General features: G+C 32.1%; 1 protein-coding gene across 1 annotated transcript in view; it reads left to right on the forward strand.

Annotated features, from left to right (window-relative positions):
* Positions 1 to 10805, forward strand: part of LOC145278684 (transcription elongation factor SPT6-like) — an 86485-nt gene extending 75680 nt beyond the window's left edge. The window contains exons 34-37 of the mRNA XM_080130679.1: positions 1448 to 1638; positions 2630 to 2695; positions 8028 to 8179; positions 10050 to 10805. Coding sequence (XP_079986805.1) covers positions 1448 to 1638; positions 2630 to 2695; positions 8028 to 8179; positions 10050 to 10409 — 769 coding nt within the window. The 3' untranslated portion in view covers positions 10410 to 10805. The remainder of the gene's footprint in view (positions 1 to 1447; positions 1639 to 2629; positions 2696 to 8027; positions 8180 to 10049) is intronic.
* The last annotated feature ends 3923 nt before the right edge of the window (positions 10806 to 14728 follow it).

Genomic DNA, 14728 nt, shown 5'->3' on the forward strand with positions numbered 1-14728 from the left:
ATTATCAGAAATATCACTCATGAAATGAGGACTAAAGGAAAAAATGAGAAGCAAGAATTATGAAGCGGCTGAAAGTAAACCCATGGTCCATTTTCATCCTGATTAAAAATGAATTAACGGATGATGCCTCTTACAGCGATGCAAGGATGCATCTACAGAACAATTGTTTACGGAGCAGGTGCATCCACAACCAACACTAAAAATTGACTCCTTTCTACTCCTGATTCCTCCTTTATAAAGAGCGATATGGTCATTGTATGCCACCTGATAATCCTTATATTAATAAAATTATGAATAAATGCATTTGTGTCTGGATGTATTTCCCATATTAACGTAACTTTACTAATTCCACATAAAAAATTTTTTATTAATCATTATTGAAATTAGAATGCAATAAAATAATTTCATTTTTAATCACATTTAAAAAAATAATTACAAAATGAAATTCACCAGAAGTATTTCAATTTTTTCATAAAAAAGTCAGCCATTTTAATCTTCTGTTTTATATTTTTCTTTGTATGTTCCATTTTTTTCTTGCAAACTACTGGGCTTATCTGACTGAAATTTTGTCTGGATCTTTATGATAAGGTGCAGTAAACTAAGTATTATGGTATCCATGCAATGCACAATATGGATTTAGTATTTAATGCAAAAATGAGCACAAATTTAACCATATTAATCATCAATTTGGCATAGAACACTTATTCTAAGTCAATTGGTTGTAACTTTTGTGCGTTTTTCACAGACTAAAAAGTCTAGCTTGTTAAAAATTAAAGAAAGAAAAATGAATTAGTTTGTGACCCTTTGACATTTTAAAAGATTTAAACTGGCAATTAGGAAATAATTTCCAGTTTCTGACTTAAAATTTTTTAGCAAATCTTCAGTGTAGATTGAATCTTTTGGAAGCTATTTATCTCAAATAATTTTATGAATAGAAATTAAAACATCTTAAGAAAATTATAATTTTATAACAATTTAGTTCAATTACTAATTTAATGACCAAATGATACAGTCATAAATTAAATTTGTCAGAATTCTATATTTAACAAATAATTTGGTATAAGTTTTTTATTCAGTAAAAAGAACCTAACTACATATAGCTAGTGAAAATATATATTCTCTTAATTATTACGTTGGATAGACCTCCAAAATACTTTTATATTCATCTACTTAATTTTTTACATTTTCTCATTATGAGGTGAATTTAATCATTTTTACCAATAAACTTTCTGTGCAAAAATATTGAAAATCTGTTCCATCTTTAAAAATCCCATTATTTTAAAGGTTGTAATAACTTTCTCATATTCTTTCTTCTACTAAAGTAATAAAACCAAAATATTCCAACATAATTGAGATGTTTATATTAGTTCAGTCATTTTTCTTTACGTATCACCATGTTTCTATTTTTTTCTCTCTTTGTTGATCACGTTGATTTTGTTTCTTCCAGAATTCCTTATTTGATGACCGTTGCCTACCAATACCCAGGCAAATTCATGTTATCTTACTTACCACGTACCAAACCACGACATGAATACGTCACAGTTACTCCAGAAGGAATTCGGTATAGATCACAGACCTTCCATTCACTCAATTCTTTGATTCGGTGGTTTAAAGAACATTTCCGAGAGCCAATTCCTGGTAAGTCACAGAATAGCATTTTTTTTTTTTTTTTTAATTCCTACTTGATTAAAACTTAATGATGAACTAACTTCTAAATAACACAAATATATTCTCTTGCTATTTCTGCTTTCAATTTGTCGAGTTTAGTCAATGTGTTTTTTGATAAGAGATATTGAAAAATTGGTATTTATTCAGAATCCAACCTAATTTCTAGCATCTTCCAGCACATTATAAATAACATTTTTTTTTTTAAAGTTAATGTGATTTAACTTTCTTTTTTTTTAGCTAATTCTTTTATTGGGAGGGTTTTTAAATTTTTGACCATTGTGAGACTACAGTATTTTACTCAAGGGCATTCTTGAATGAAAAAAAATGTGTTAAGGATGTCCAATTCCTATGCATTTGTGCATTGTCATGCAAACTTGCCCATAAACGTCTTCCTTCCAATCCTCATCCTACACATAGTCACACATTTTAAAAAAAATTTTTTTTTTTTTTTAAATGTGTGACTCATTTGAAAGAAAGTATGTTGTAATTCATGTTCAGTTAAAACAAAAAAATTTTTACATTAATTTCACATTGAAATTTGTCTTAACAACTGATTAGCTAATTGTGTTGATGTTTGGCTGCTTACCATAACCTGCTAAATGTTGATGTGAATTTGGGTCATATTCTGGATTAATATCAAAAAATTATATGTAGAAAGAAAAGCCTTTCTGTTCTCAAGAAAAATCTTATTCTGTGAGCCATGATTAGATAGAAGCCTAAACAAAACGCAAACATATTTTCAGTTTCCCACATTGAAGATTGAACCTTCAGAAGAATGTCACTGTTACCACTGAATTTTTAAAGAACTTTAACCAATGTGTTATGGGTCCTGGCAAAAAAAAAAGTCTAGTACAAATTTTAGGAGACTTGAACCTGTTTTTATTTCCGTATAAATTGTTGATTCCAAGACTTTTGGAAAACCATAAAATACTGAATTGTCTTTTATTTGTTTATCTTACAGGTACTCCATCAAGTAGTTCAAGAACACCTGCTCCACCATTCAGTACTCCTGCTCTTGCTATGCAAGGTAAACGACCATAACAAAATAGCGTTTTGTATATATATATAATATGAAAATTGTTATATGTTCTTTTATATATATATATATATATATATATATATATTTGTTGTTTTTAGATATATATATATTTATTTTCTATTTATATATATATATATGAAAATTGTTTGTTGGTTTTTATGGGTGTATTTGTTTTATATATATATATATATATATAGAGAGAGAGAGAGAGAAAAGAACATATAAAACAAACAATTTTCATATATATATATATATATATATATATGAATAGAAAATAAATATACATATAAAAACAACAAATATATATATATATATATATATTTGTTGTTTTATATGTATATTTATTTTCTATTCATATATATATATGAAAATTGTTTGTTTTATATATGTTCTTTTCTCTCTCTCTTTCTATATATATATATATATATATATATATATATATATATTGTTTTTAGATATATATATATTTATTTTCTATTTATTTATATATATATATATATATATATATATATGAAAATTGCTTGTTTTTTATGTGTGTATTTGTTTTCTATATATATGTATATATATATATATATTTTTTTTTTAATTACATTTTCACCCCAAACAAGGCAAATTGCCACTTTGGTGTAGGGGGCTACTATCAGGGGCAACACTACTGGGGTACTATGTAGGGATTTGGGCAGCAAGGTGTTGGTTCACGTTACACTTGAACTTCTGCACATCAGTACTGTTGGGGAAGCAGGGACCTGGAATGGAATTCCAAAGTCTAGCGGTTCTGGGGAAGAAACTATTGGAGTAAAAAGATCTTTTACATCTAGGGATCTCTACAGTGTGGGGGTGGGATTTAGCAGCCTGTCGGGTTTGTCGAGGGTGCTCACGTCGTGGGGGCACAAGTGATTGCAGTTCGTCTGAGCATTCACCACTAAAATACTTGTAGAAAAGGCAGAGGGATGCAACATTTCGTCGATGGGACAGAGGCTGAAGCTTAGATGCCAGTTCAGGGCCTATCAGGTTTGCGACTCTCTTTTGAACCTTGTCAAGGAGCGAGAGACTAGTAGCAGATGCACCAGCCCAGATGTGGCAGCAATACTCCATACATGGGCGAATAGTGGCCTTATAGAGGTACAGGATACTTTCGGGTGTTAGTAGTTTTCTAGCACGGTAGAGAGAGCCCACCTTTCTTGCAGCGGCCCTGGCAATGCCTTCAATGTAATTGTTCCAACTCATGTTTCCTGTAAACGTTAGTCCAAGGAGTTTGAAAGATGGACTCTCAGATAAAGTCGTTGGCCATTGCTATGGGTGGTAGAGAGGGTTTCTTGTAATTATTGAATGAAACTAGTTTAGTCTTGGCAGCATTGAACGCGACCAACCACTTTTGTCCCCATTCCACTACAGATTGGAGGTCTTCCTCTAGTGTTTCTGCCATTTCTTTAGAAATGTGTTCATTCGTCTTCCTGTCGTGCCTGCCATAGAGTGTAGTGTCATCAGCATATATACCCATCTCAGAGGCAATGTTGTCGGGGAGGTCATTTATGAATATTAGGAACAATAGAGGTCCAAGGATAGAACCCTGGGGCACCCCCGCATTTATATCATATTGTTTAGATGTACGACCGTCAAGGACAACCTGGATTTTTCTCTTATCTAAGAAGGATTTAATTATGTTAAGTATTCTACCAGTGATACCGTATGATCTGATTTTACTGAGGAGACCCTCATGCCATACCCTGTCAAAAGCCTTAGATATATCTAGAGCTACCGCTCTGCCCTCCCCCGCTTTGTCCAGTGAATGGTATATACGTTCAGAGATCACAGTTAGGATGTCTGCTGTGGAACGGGCTTGTCTAAATCCATATTGTTTGTCAGTCAGTAGTTTAGCATCTGTAAGATGATGGACTAGAGCATGGTTAATTATGGTCTCAAATATTTTGGCAAAAAGTGGGAGGAGGCTAATGGGGCGATAATTTGATGGGTCTGTCCTTTCGCCAGAATTCTTGAATACTGGTACAACAGAAGCAGTTTTCCAACAGCCCGGAAAGCAAGCTTCATTAAGGCATTTGTTGTAGAGTTTGGAGAGAACTGGAGCTACTTCGGCTGAGCACTTTTTTAATAGCACAGCTGGGATAAGATCGGGTCCACATGCTTTTGAGGTGTCAAGGTTTTTTATGATAGCATGCACCTGAGCAGGGGTGGTTTTCAGATCGTCTAGTGTGGCGTCTGTCCGCATAGGAAAGTCAGGTAGGGGGTGGTTGGAAGGGTCCAGTGTGGAGTTTGAGGCAAACCGATTGGCAAGCATGTTAGCCTTGTCAGTTGCTGAGGAGACAACCTCGTGATTGTTGGTTAGTGGGGGAATTGTTGATTGCCCATTATTTACTACACTGTTGTAGATTTTCCAGAAGTCTCGAGTTCCTAGTTTTTGTGCTTCGATGCGCTTTTTAGTGGTTTCCGTAAATTCTCTCTTAGCTGTCGCTATTTCTTTCTTAACGTTATTTCTAGCTTCTATATACTTCAGTCTGTTTGAACTAGACTGATGTCGGTTAAACCTACGGTATGCATGCTGCTTTTGAGCAATGGCAGTTGCACAAGTCGACGTAAACCATTGGGGAGAGTGGGGCTTACTATAAAATTTCCGCATGGGAACATGCGCTTCGATTGCAGTTTTGAACCAGTCAGTGGTCTCGTTTGCACATTGTTCAGCAGGGAGAGAGAAAATATTTTTCCATGGAGCATCTCTAATTAGTTCCCTGATGGCTTCCCATATATATATATATTTGTTTTTATATGTATATTTATTTTCTATTTATATATATATATATATATATATATATGAAAATTGTTTGTTTTATATGTGTTCTTCTCTCTCTCTTTCTATATATATATGTGTGTGTATATTTGTTTTCTATATATATGTATATATATATATTTGTTTTCTATATATATGTATATATATATATTTGTTTTTATATGTATATTTATTTTCTATTTATATATATATATGAAAATTGTTTGTTTTATATATATATGTTCTTCTCTCTCTCTTTCTATATATATATGTGTGTGTATATTTGTTTTCTATATATATGTATATATATTTGTTGTTTTATATATATGTTTTCTATTTTTATATGAAAATTGTTTGTTTCAGTAGTGTTTGAATATATGGTTAATTGTCAGTTTTAGTCATTTAGAACTGCTTTAAAGCTTCACTGCTCATTCATTTTTTAACCAAATTTCAAACAATTATTGCAGTTTTTAGATCACCTACTCAGCTATATTGTGAAAAAAAAATGTTTCGTTCAGTAAAACACAAGTTCTGATGAATTTTCTGGTGTTCAAAATGAAAAAAAATATAACAATGTGAGCTACGTTTTTTATGACTGGTTTCCATAGCAACCACATCACTTCAACGACTACTGTTGCTACTAATTCACTAATAAAAGCATGAAAAGGAGATAATTGCGGGGGATTTCATTGAAAGCATACGCGTGCCGTACATTGTTATTACGTATGTGTTTATGGGGGCAAAAAAATAAGATTGAAATTAAACAAAAAACAAGTGAATTTACTGAAAGCCTGTAAAAATCATGGATTACAATAAAAAAATGCAAGCATGAAAAGTAATATGGTTAAGCTTAAAATGGAAAAGTAAAGGACTAGTTAAAACTAGAAAAGAAAAGGACAAGATATTCTAGTAAAAAATATAATAAATTTATAACTTAAAATATTGCAGCATTAAGAATTTTTTAACTTCAATTTATAACATTATATAATCAATTCTTAATGCTGGGAGAGATAATCAATTCTTAATGCTGGGAGAGTTCTTTGAACGAAAAAAATGGTGTTATCAGATGTTGAGAAAATCATCTCTGATCCATCGATGATGGTTAGAATAGAAGTATTATGTTTGTTCAGGAGCCTGTTGTTATTTGACAAAATTCTTGGGAACTAAAGCTTCTGCGCAGCCACTCGAGAATTAAGTGATTGAACATGAAACTCTTGTTTTTCTGTCATCCTTTTTGCTGTGGTTACATGCAGTCCTTAGGTAAACCCTTTCTTTAGTGTTGCATTCAAAACTACATTCAATGCTGAGACTTACATTTTAGCAATTTTAAGAGTGTGGAGTAACTCCTTGGTCGTCATTACACTGACCCAGAGTGCTACTTATGGATTAAATAGAATCTGTTTTGGGTATGAAATTGTGATATAAATATAAGCAAACACCATGAATCTGGTAACTGGCATCAAAGCTTCAGCCTCTGTCCCATCGACGAAACGTTGCATCCCTCTGCCTGTTCTACAAGTATTTTAATGGTGAATGCTCTGACGAACTGCAGACACTTGTGCCCCCACGACGTAGACACCCTCGACAAACCCAACAGGCAGCTAAATCCCACCCTCACACAGTAGAGATCTCTAGATGTAAAAGATCTTTCTACTCCAGTAGTTTCTTCCCCAGAACCGCTAGACTCTGGAATTCCATTCCAGGCCCCTGCTTCCCTATCTGTACTGACATGCAGAAGTTCAAGTGTAACTTGAACCGACATCTTGCTGCCCAAATCCCAACATAGTGCCCCAGTAGTTGCTCTCTACACCAAAGTGGCAATGTGCCTTGTTTGGGGTGAAAATGTAAAAAAAAAAAAAGAAAAATATAAAATTTTAGGATATTGAGAATTGCAATTAAAATGAGCTATGGTTTGCAGGTCAGTCTTGATGCAAAACCTTAACAAATGGTGGCATCAGCAATGAAACGCATCATTGAAGCAGAAGAAACATGAATTTAGTTAAAAAGATTCATGAAACAAAATAATACCATAAAATGTGTTAAAATGAAGCTGTCATTTCACTATCAAATTGTTATGCTCTTGGATGTAACCATTTCTGTTATAGGATGTAGTATTGCTGAAACATTCTCATTGGCTGATGTCACATATCCTCTGCTTTTTGTGACACCGTTTAGTTTGGAATGTCTGTGAAGCTTAGCATAACATCACATTCATAGGAGAAAGGCATGCTTGGATCGAATCTGGTGATCTAAAACTTGTAACCCATTCATCACTAACGGCCACCCTTGAAGTATCTAAAAGACATTTTACAAGTGAGAATTTGAAACATTAAAAAATGCTTATCAAGAAAACTGGATTCAGCATTTAAGAACCTGAAAAGGATTTGTGTGCTGCAAAACTAAATAAATGCAAAATTAATTGCTTAAAACTTTTGTTTCTGCTGCATTTTAAATGCATAACTTTTACTTTTTATTTAATTTCTGTATAAAATTATTTTCCTGTTTGATTTCAAAATTGTTTTCATTACTTTCCGCCAGGTGTTGATGCTGCTACAATTCAAAGAGCAGCTGCAGGTTTACCCAACAACATTTACAACACATTGGCTCAAGTTGCCAGTGGTACACCTCAACACATGGCGACCAGCGCCAACTATGGAGGCGCTTACAGTGGTGGAAGCAATTACTATCAGGTAAACAGTCTTCTCTTCTTTTAATTATTACTCCTGTTGTCGTCATCTTCTTTCTTGGTTTATTTCAATTGTTAGTCTGATGAAGGGGCGTTCTCAAAGAGGAAATGACATTATGTGTCATTCTTGCAAATTACACGTTTTTACTTGCCTATAAAGAACCCTTCCTGATACAATGAAACACATACTGATTGAATGCAACCATCTTGCCACAACATGAGATAAATACTATAATGTAAGCAGTGCAGAAAGGTTATTTATTAATATTACCTGTGTCCTATTTTTATATATATTTAATATTATCTGTATCCTATTTTTATATATATTTAATATTACCTGTGTCCTATTTTTATATATATTTGATATTACCTGTATCCTATTTTTATACATATTTAATATTATCTGTATCCTATTTTTATGTATATTTAATATTACCTGTGTCCTATTTTTATATATATTTAATATTACCTGTATCCTATTTTTATATATATTTATATAATGTAATTCACAACACTTATCATCTTATACGACACATTGTTGGTAAACTAATTTATTATAATTGAAAATTATTGAAATTCCTTCAATATTGTCATCATACTTTTACTACATTCACTCATGTCCACGTTGTTCCCCCACTAAAACTGTATTGTCGTAGCTTTTACCCACTCTTTTCACACTACAAACAATGCTTCCAGCAAACTATAATATCCTCCCCATAATGCAATTTTATTTTATTTATTTATTTATTTTTTGTAATTCTAGTTATAGTCAGCTACCATACTTCCTAACTTCCAGATTATTGCTACCGGAAGCGGTGATAAGGCAAATCAGTTCCTTTGCTCTTTTTCTCTAACGCCTATATCTCTGCTGTGCATGTACACGTTTTTTGTTAACATTTTCCTGGTGTTTTTATACTTTCATCAACCTGCTAGTTATTATATAAATTCAAAAAAAAAAAAAACTTATTTTTATAATTTCATAAAAGTCACAAGGAGCAAGGTCTGGAATATAGGGAGGGTGAGGAATTGTCTTGATGCCCATCTTAGACAAATAGTCGGTGACAAGGATGAAGCATCCTTGAGACAAACTTTGTGTAAATCTTCCGCATCTTCAGTTCCTTGTGAATAATTGTGTGTACAGTTCCCACACTGACATCAAACTGTGCACTTATTGTCTCTATAGACACACAATGGTTTTTATTCATTAAATTCTTTATTTGGCCAATCAACTCTGGTGTTCTGAATTCTTTACTACTCCCACACTTTTCATCATCCCTCACAGACTCCCTGCCTTCCTTGAATCTTTTATGCCACTCAAAAACTGATGCTTGATTCATGCAAGATGGTCCAAAAGCAGTCTGAAGCATTCCATACGTTTCTGTGGCATTGTTTCCACATTTAAAACAGAATTTTATTGCATATCGTTCTTCTAAAGTGTCCTCACGTCCAGATTGCATTTTTGAAATTCACCAGTTGTGATAATTAGGCTTTAGTAGGGTGTATTCCAATTTCTGCTGCAGCTGTTTATTTGAACCTTAAATTATGAAAATTGGTCAGCCATCTGTATGTATAGCAATAACATACTGATTTTTCAAAAGTCTACAACATTTTTAAATGCCTGTACGAAAAAGTCTGGAAACTTATTGAAAGCACCTCGTATATTTAAAAATTCATATATCCATATACAGTGAATATTTTAAAATCCATATATCCATATACAGTGAATATTTTAAAATTCATATATCCATATACAGTGAATATTTCAGCATAAAATGACTCCAAAAATGTTGATCTGCCATCAAAATGAAACAAACTAAACCAAATGTTTTATGATTAAACTTTCACAATAAAAATTCTTTGTTTTTATTTTACAGCCCATGGCGACCCCAATGATGACCCCAATGTTAACGCCATCGTATCATAGCCAGACGCTACAAGCAACACCTGCTCATTCGTTGGCCACACCTTCTTATCAACCCACACCTAGGTCGGCTATTTGGCCAGGTGCCACACCTAGTCGTACACCCCAGAGAACACAGCCCCGTCCAACGACGAGCAGTACCGATTGGGCCAAGGCAGCTGAAATGTGGGCCAAGAGAAAACAGAGTGGTGCATCTACCCCGAAACCTGGAACACCTCGTCATGGTAGCAGTAGTAGTAGTCCTGCAGTCCGTTCAGTGCCCAATTCTTCAGAGGGTGCTGGAGATGCCACACCCCTTATAGACGAACGTTGAACATATGTGACCCTTTCACCACCACCACCAGAGCCACAACTATTCGCCCCTCTACCCCTCTCTTTTACCACAGACTCCATCTTTTTACTCTTAGCCCTCCTCCATTTTCTGATTTTCTGCACCTGAATGCTGCATGTGGGTGAGCTTTAAAACGCACCAAACTTTGTTTTTTAAAGGACATGACAGAGTGTGATGGATTGGCCAACATGCAGACGATACATGTTTTGTGCTGTTCTAGATCTGTCGATGCCAAGTTGGCCAAGGAAATGTCCATTGCATTCATTCAGCTGTTGTAGAAAAAAAGGCCAGAATCCTTTGCTGCTTTTTTTTTTTTTTTTCTTTCTGCCATTTTGTAGACCTTTCTCCGGTAAACCCCAAACAGTCTGTTCAATTGTTTATATATATATATATATATATATATATATACACATGGGTATATATAGATCTATGTATATACACACGCACACGTGTATATAGATGTATGTATATATATTTATATATACACACACGTGTGTATAGATGTCTATATGGTGTACACATGTGTTGTTTATATATGTATATAGATGTATATAAATATATATATATATATACGCACACCCAACTGTGTATATATATGTATATAGCTGTATAAATATATATATATATATATATATACATCTATATACACACGTGTGTGTATATAAATACATATGAATATAGATACATATATATATATATATATATATATATATATATATATATACATATATATATATATACTAGCACAAAATATACTTTTTACTCAATTCCATATTCTGAAATGCTCAATCTAAAAATCTTTCAATCAGTATTTTTGCAGATTTAACAAGTCTATCAACTTTGACCCCCCCCCCTTCTCTTTTTCTTAAAAAAAATGTCTTTTAACAATTCATCTAATGATGAAAATCAATTAGATCACTTTCTGTCTCAAAACAGCCTTTACTCTGAACAGAGCAAAGTCAAAAATAATTTCTATTTCTTTTTCTTTCTAAATCATTTAAAAAAAAAGTGTTTTACAAGCGGTGAGAAAAGTAAGAATAACAGGCTACGGGCTTGGGTCAAAAGAGATATCACAATATTCTCGTTCTTCCCCCAATAATTGGTTTAAAAATTATGCCCCCACCCCCACCCCCACGAAACTTTGCAATCTGATAATAATTTGTTTAGCTGTAAAATGTTTGGAATCTTTCTTTTTTGCCAATACAAGCGTTGCCTTTTCATTTTAGAAATATTTATACAAATGAAACATAATTTTGAAACAAATTACACTGATTTACAAAAAGAAAATTAATTCACTATACAATATTGGAAGTGGATGTAGTTTCCTACAAGCATTATGGATGATTTATATAAAAGATGAGAATTAAAAGTAAAATAAGACTTTATTATATCATCAGATTGAAAAGGAAAAAAGAACCTTTTTAGACCACGGAATTTTGAAGTTAAATGCTTCTCATCAGACATCAGAAGGAAAGCCAGGAATATACATTCGCAAAAAACCTGGCTTAAAGAGATTTGCTTAGAAATAAGATTAAAAAAAAAAGAATTTACATTCTAATTGCCTTATGTAAATTACACACATTATATATATATATATATATATATATATATATATAATTTGTGTGTGTGGTACTTGTACAGTTTAATCAAGACATTAAAAAATGAAAATATCGAAAAAAAAAAGTTTATATTGTACGTATTTGTTATGGAACGGGGTTCTCCGAGAAAAAAAATTTCACTTAATTAGTTTTTTTTACAGCGAAAAAACAATTTGTTGTGATACCGAGCAAAATGTTCGATGTTTAGGAAGGAAAGCTAGTATTAAAGATGGGGAGGGAGTGTCGGCACTTTAACTGGAGTTATCTCCCTGCAGTGTGTTCAACAAATTTCGTAATGGTTGACTTCAACGCGCTCTCATAAAAACATGTTTTTCTGCTGTAAAATAAAAAATACTCAATCAAATTAAATGAAATTTTTTTTCGGAGATCTTCAGTCCAAAACGAATACGAACAATATAACCTTTTTTTTGATATTTTCATTTTTTAATTTTTAATTGATTAAACTGTACAAGTATCATATATATAAGTGGGATGGAGAGCAAGACAAAACAAACAAAAGTGTAAATAAATTTCTACATTCTAATTTCCTTCCATATATATATATATATATATATATATATATATATATATAATTTTTATATATATATATATATATAATTTTTAGGATGATAGAAGCAGGACTAAAAGTAAGACAAGACGTAGACAGCAAAAGTGTAAATAAGTTTTTCTATTATTTTTTTTTTATCTACTTTCATTATCATTTGATGGTCATTACATAATATTTGGAGGGGGGGTTGTATTTCAGGTTTTCGTGCAAATTCAACAACTACCATTTGCATGTATGAACTCAATTGACATTGAATGTAAATAAAATTCATAGCCAAAAAAAAAAAAACAGGAAAATATAATTTTTAAAAATAGGAAAGCTTTTCAATTTTGTCTTCATCTAGTTTTGTTTTCAGTCCTGCTTCCATCCTATACATTCCTGCATTATAAATGCCATCTATGAAGTATCTCTGGAATACATTTATTTCATACAATATTTAAAATATTTAAAAAAAAAAAAAAAAAAACTAAAATGACTTTATAGAGTAAACAAGATACTAAATCCTATTAAAACTTTGCTGCCTGTCACAGTGCACACTTGATCACGATATGTTTTAGATGGTGGAAGGATAATTTACATAAATGACATCTTATAAGAATAGGAAGGGGGGGTGAATGACACAAATAATTAAGAGGAAAGAGAAAGCATTTAAAGATGCACGATGGTTTCATAAATATTTAGAAATTCCAAAATGTTTATGAAATTCTTGTCATAATAAAATTCTTCACCCTGCTCTCTCTCGCTATATTATTTTGACTTCATAATCCTTACGAACTAACATCAAGGTTAAATTATATATGTAATAATGTATATAATAAATACTGGCTCAACAGGTCACACGTGGCCTAGTTGATTTCTAGAAAATCTCATTTTTACAAAAGTCAAAGTATTAATTTGAATTCAGCGTCAATAAATTTATCTTAAGCATTTTGTCCATTAATGGTATTTAAATTTTTTTTGTGTTTACACCTTGGCATGGTACTTAGACGTATTAAAGATCGCCTTGGTTTACACACCTATGTGTACATGTATATCGACAAACATTTAAAGAGTTGATAAGTGAACATGGATATCGTATGTGAAAATAATGGATATCATATGTGAAATCAGCCACTTGAGATTTGATTGAAATACATCTTCATGGAATGCATGTCTACATCTTTTTTTAAACCAGTGTAATTGTCAGGCAGTTAAATAATTCATGGAATTGTACACTTGTATTTGATTGGCTACCAGAAAATTCATCTCTGTAAACTTGTATTTGATTGGCTGTAATAAAATTCACCTTTTGCAGAAAAGTGAATTTTGCAATAATCACTGCTTTAAAAGGAAGAAGCAAAAAAAAAAAAATCTTGGTCATTTCAAGCGAATTACGATTGAATGCAATTTTATTTTTAAAGAATTTTCATTTAAAAGAAATAATATTCCTTGTAAAAAGTATCTGAAAAAAAAAAATATATATATATATCCCTTTCCCCCCTGTACATTTTGCCTTAGTATTCTTTGTTCCTGAAGAATTCAGAATCAGCATTTCTTTAAATTTAGACTCATTTTCAGAATGAATTCCAATTTTATTATTAGGCTAATGTTTGAGAAATAGTAGCCCCCCCCCCTCTCCTATCAAAAGACTTTTTTAAATGCCTTTCGTGTTCAGACATTTCACGTTCGAGTTCAGGCAAAGAAAAAAAAGCCATTTCTTTATATGCTGATTTCCAAGGCATATTGACTGTCTTTCTTTTTAAAAAAATTGCCAAAGACAACCTTCTTTCTCCTTTATTTTCTTTTTTTTGTGCTAATCTTAGGAAATATTGAAATTACTTTTACACATTTCAACATTTTTAATAGGACAAATCAAAAAGAGGACAAAATTTGATGATTTCTTTACCCCCCCCCCCCCCCCAAAAAAAAAAAAGAATGCAGGTGGGGTTTTATTTTTTTTTGACAACTGGCCCAGATTTTTGGAGGAGAGGAAGAGGGAGGGGATATGTGATTAATTTATATTTTTTTTTTTTTGTCAACTACCAACGGTAAAAAGAACTTTTCTGTAAAGAACTTTGGAATAAATATTATTTCACATAAAAATTTTTACGTTTTTTTTTTTTTGTTCTGTTTTGTTCCTTTATCGTTGTCTGATC

The sequence above is a fragment of the Euprymna scolopes genome, chromosome 1 (assembly GCF_053919585.1).
Source record: "Euprymna scolopes isolate OS-2025 chromosome 1, ASM5391958v1, whole genome shotgun sequence".
NCBI classification, from domain to species: domain Eukaryota; kingdom Metazoa; phylum Mollusca; class Cephalopoda; order Sepiida; family Sepiolidae; genus Euprymna; species Euprymna scolopes.